The sequence below is a fragment of the Mus pahari genome, chromosome 23 (genome assembly GCF_900095145.1).
Source record: "Mus pahari chromosome 23, PAHARI_EIJ_v1.1, whole genome shotgun sequence".
NCBI classification, from domain to species: Eukaryota; Metazoa; Chordata; class Mammalia; order Rodentia; family Muridae; genus Mus; species Mus pahari.
Window position 1 is genome coordinate 34,835,296 of NC_034612.1, and position 5,000 is coordinate 34,840,295.

The following is a 5,000-nucleotide window of genomic DNA, read 5'->3' on the forward strand; positions in this document are numbered from 1 at the left end:
AAAAAAAAAAAAAAAAAAAAAAAAGACATGTGCTACTATGCCCAGCAAGGCCTTAGATGTTTAGGTGAAAGCATTTGTTGACTGTTTTTCTTTCTCCTGTCCTGACATGTTCATAGTCCCGTTGAGCCTCGGGCCTTGGAAAGATGCTTTTGTTAGGGACAGACTAGGGTTCTTACTTCAGCTTTACCAGTGCTGGCTGACCACCATGGCCACGTTACCTAAGGTCTCTGAGGCTCTGACCTCGAGGGTAGAATGGCTGGCTGGTCCGTTCTCACAGAGCATAGCATTGGCTTACTCTTAGCACCTGTCTAGTCCATAGTGGATGCTTAGTAGCTGGGTGTCCTTTCTTGGTCTTTTTGCAGCATGGGTTGATAACTCCTTACCTCATAACATGGAAATGGGAGTGTTTGGGATTTTTATTTTATTTTGAGTTTTGGAATATCTGCATATACATAGCAGGATTTGCTAGGGCTACAACCTCAGTCTAAATGTGGAGTTTTACCATTGGTCCCTTCTGTAGATAGCTTGAAGGTAATTTGATGCCATCTTTTTACTGTGTCTGAGTTTGTTTTAACTTAGAGCCATTACGTGAAGTCAGGCATAGACTTTCCTAGTAGTGGTATCTTGTCAGGTACTCAAAAGGTTTAGGATTTTAGAACAGTTCAGTTTGTGGTTTTTGGATCAGGAATGGGCAACCTATATTTCCAAGCAGTGAACCAGTTTTGTTGTTTGTTTCAAGTAGGATGTCATTTAGACATTAAAGTATCAGTTCAGGTTGTGCTGGCACAATATCAACACTGTTGGATATCAGCACTTGGGAGAGTGAGGCAGGCAAAGCTCAGGGAGTTGAGGCCAGCCAGGACTACATAATGAGACCCTGTTAAAAACAAAACAACATTAAATATTCAGGGCTGGAGAGAGCGTGTGCCTAGCATGCCTGAAAACCTGGGTATTCCTTCCTGAGTGCCATATAAACCAGGCTAGGTGAGGCATACCTGGTAACGTAGCCCGCTCTCAGTTCAAGGCACCCTTTGACATGTAGTGAGGGCCAGGCCTCGGCCACATGGGATCCTATGTCAAAAGGGGGGAAGTGGCAGTGATTCACGTGTGGCTTTCCCTCTGTGTCATACGTTAGTTTCCCCCCCACCCCCACCCTGAGTTACTCTTAACATGTTGGTGGGATGCTGCTGTCAAATGGTCCACAAAGGCCTTAGCTTTCTGTCCATGGCATCTGTACCTTAGAAGTGTGATTCTCAGCAGCTCTAATGTAAGCTGGTTGATTTAGGTGTGTGGAAGAGAAACCTGCAGAAAATGCCTAGACTGGTTTTGTTTTCTAACATGGGGTCTCACTCTGTACTCTGGGTTGCCCTGAAACTCACATAGATAGGTTAGTCTCAGACTTGAGAACCTGCCTCTGCCTCTCAAGTATGTCATCATGCCCATTAACAGTTTGTCTTAATCTTGAGATTAAAATGTCCTGAGAAATATAGCTTGAAGTTTTTTTTTGTTTGTTTTTTAAAGACGGAAAATGAAGAAAATGTTCTTATTTGTCTAAGGATAATTATTGAGCTGCACAAACAGTTCAGGCCACCAATCACGCAAGAGGTGAGTTGTCCGCCACATATGTTTAGTGTGTGTGTGTGTGTGTGTGTGTGTGACATGACACATGCATGGTAGAGGAGAATGGCTTGGGGTGGTTGGTCCTCTACTGTCATTTGGTTCCAGGAATCAAGTTCAGATTGTCTGGCTTGGTGGCAAGCACCAAGGGTCATCTAGCTGGCCCTTACCTGTAGTTGACTGAACAAGTACTGGGTAGAAAGTAGAGCTTGAGTTGAGAAATTTTGACCCCCAGTTTGCCGTGCTCCTGTCTCGTGCAGAGTTCTAGGAGGGCATCGTCTTGAAGTCCCCAGCGCACTCTGAGTGCGTTTCCACTCTACCACGCTCCATTGGAGCACTGCCTTTACCATTTCTGTTTGGATGAGTGCATAGATATCCCCCTGCCTTTTCTCAGTAGCTGGAGTGTGGTAACTGACCGGGGTCGTGGGTCAGCTCACGTCTTGTGGGACAGTCTCTGAGTTCCAGCCATTTTCTTCTGGGTAAAGATCAAAGGGACTTCTGAAGGTGGGGCTCTGTAGCCTAGTAGTGCACAGCAAAGCTGGAGAGCTGTAGCTTCTGGGAGCCGCCCTGGCCCTGTGACTGATGTGTGCAGGTGAGGATAGACGAGCATGTCCCATCCCTTGAAGCTTTGCAAGCCACCCGTTGTGGGTACTAAGACTGAACACTGGTCCTCTGATAGAGCAGGCACTGTCCTCAGCCCTGAGTCACTCCCCAGTCTTGAGATACTTTTGAGATACTCCTTTTAATGACTGTATTTCTTGGGATTTACAGTTTTTCAGTGTTTCCCTTCCCTTCCCTTCCCTTCCCTTCCCTTTCCTTTCCTTTCCTTTCCTTTCCTCCTTCTCCTTCTTTTCTCTCTCTCTCTCTCTCTCTCTCTCTCTCTCTCTCTCTCTCTCTTTCTCTTTCTCTCGTTCTTCTGTTTGTTTGTTTTTTTGAGACAGGGTTTTTCCATGTAGCCCTGGCTGTCCTGAAATGTGCTTTGCATGGCTGGCCTCTGCCTCCTTAGTCCTGGGATTAAAGGCGTGAGCCACTATGCCCAGGTTCAGAATTTTTTTTCTCTCTCAATGGCTATTGACAATTATTTTCTGTGTATGGTTTGGGTTATCTAATTAGCTAGATTAGCAGCAACAGTTACTGAGGCCAAGGCTAGTTCCCAGGCTTCACATAGGTGTTGCCTGGCTGATTTCTGGAAAGGCTTGTTTGTTTGATTCCCTTGGTAGTAATAAGAATCTCTACTCTTGTACCATCTCAAGCATTGTGTACTTACTCATTTTATTTTTAATAATATGTATGTGTATGGGCCTTGTCTGTATACGCATTATGTTGTATGGGTGTCATCTGAGCTCAAATAAGGATGCCGGATCTTCCAGAACTGGAGTTAGAATAGGCAACTATGACCTACCTGATATGTGGATGCTGGATCCATCTGGTTCCTCTATGAGAGCAGCCAGTGCTCTGACCTCCCGAGCCGTCTCTCTAATCAGTTCACTCTTTTCTGACAAACATAAAATGGCCCTTCCTTAACCTTCATCCTTTGGCAGCATCTGTTTACCAGTGTCTGTCTTCTTTTTCTTTTCTTTCCCCCCATTTTTTGTTTTGCATCCATTGCCCAACTTGCTTTGCTTTATAATAATGTTTTAAGAAATATTTGGGGTGGGGGAGGGTAGAGGTGTCAGGTGTCCTGTGCACGTGTGGAGGTCAGAGCTGTCCCTTGACCTGTCTTGAGGGATCAGTTAGGTTGCCAGGCTTAAGTAATCTTTATCAGCTGAGCTGCCACTGTGTGTTCTTACAGTGAAGTATTTGGTTTTTTTGTTATTGTTTAGATTCATCACTTTTTGGATTTTGTGAAACAGATTTACAAGGAGCTTCCAAAAGTAGTGGTATGTTTCTGTTTACGTTTGAATTTACTGCTTATATTTATTCATGTATCACCTTTCCTAAAGGGAATTTGGGGTAGGTTTTAGGATGGGGAATACTGACCACCATAAGATGCACTGTTTGCCATTGTTGTGTTCTCTGTAGAACCGCTACTTTGAGAACCCCCAGGGGATCCCCGAGAACTCGGTGCCTCCCCCTGAAATGGTCGGCATGATCACGACCGTCGCTGTGAAGGTCAACCCTGAGCGGGAGGACAGCGAGACTCGGACGGTGGGTGCTCCTCCCTCCCGCTGACAGCTCTGCTGTCAGGTTTTCTCTTCTCCTCTCCTCACATCTGTGGCCTTTCTTTGCTGGAGGGAAGAATGAGGTCACTTAGACCTTTTGGGTTTTCCTTTCTCTCTCCTTTGCCTGGAGGTGTGAGCCTGGTCCTGCTGCGGTGATGCAGGTGAAGCCTCAGGCACAGGTGATGTCTGGTGGAAAGACCATCCTACTGAGGAAACCTGGGGTCTCCTGCTGGCAGAAGCAGCAGGCGAGGCCTGGGGGCAGAGAGGCTCTGGTCTGCCAGAAGTCTTCTGAATCTGTCAAACTGAAGCTCCCTGGACCAGAGAACACCAGGTGGTGCTCCAGCCCCACTCTGGTTTCCTGACTCTGTAAAACTTTATAAAGTTTCTCCCTGATCTTGTTTTTCCTGTGTTTATCTGGAAATCTGTGTCTTGGACTTTGCAATGGTAATGCGAGTGTTGCCTGTCACGTAGGGGACATGTGGTGACCTTTCCCTGTGAATCATTCTTGGGGCTGAAGTTAGAAAAGAATGTTTGTCTGGGCTAGGGGCGTGTGTCTACTGGAAGGATGCTTGCCCACATGCAGGCAGGCCTCGGATGCTGGCCATGCCTCTAACCCCTACACTAGTGAGATCAGTGGTGTGAGATCAGTGCAAAGCTAGCCTTAGCTACATAGCGAGTTGGATGCCAGCTTGGGCTACATGTGACCCTGTTTCCAGCCTAAAGAAAGGCATTTTATACTTGTTTGAGGCAAGGCCTCGGCTTATGCCGAGGAGAACCAGTGTGAATTTTAAGCAGAGCTGGCATCCTTTGCTGTCTTGACTGTTGTGCATGTCTCTCAGTCCACTGCTCCCTGGTCTTTTGCCCTGCCCTTTTTCATGCTCTGAGAGTCCTTAATAAGCTCATCCCACTTTCCTGGATTTACTATAAGCATTTTTTTCTGCACATAAATACTATTAAATAAAACCCATGAGCTAAATTGGATTCTGAAGTTTTTCTTGTTAAGTCAAAAAGTGGCTTAAAAAGCTGGATGGATTGCCAGGCTGGATCAGACATACCTTATTCTTAGCTCTCTTGAGGAGATGCAGATGAATCTGTTTGATGCCAGCCTGGTTTTCACAGTGAGTTTCAGGCTAGCCTGGTCTATACGAGACTCTGTCTCCAAAAAACAAACAAACAAAAAAACCCCACCTAGATGTGGTCTTACATGACTGAGGCAGGGGG

General features: G+C 46.0%; 1 protein-coding gene across 1 annotated transcript in view; it reads left to right on the forward strand.

The window, feature by feature from the left end:
* The window catches only part of Trrap (transformation/transcription domain associated protein), a 94,764-nt gene that overhangs the window by 9,671 nt on the left and 80,093 nt on the right, over window positions 1-5,000 (forward strand). Inside the window, exons 5-7 of the mRNA XM_029533525.1 lie at window positions 1,450-1,605; window positions 3,441-3,497; window positions 3,640-3,765. Of these exons, the coding sequence (XP_029389385.1) occupies window positions 1,450-1,605; window positions 3,441-3,497; window positions 3,640-3,765 (339 nt within the window). The remainder of the gene's footprint in view (window positions 1-1,449; window positions 1,606-3,440; window positions 3,498-3,639; window positions 3,766-5,000) is intronic.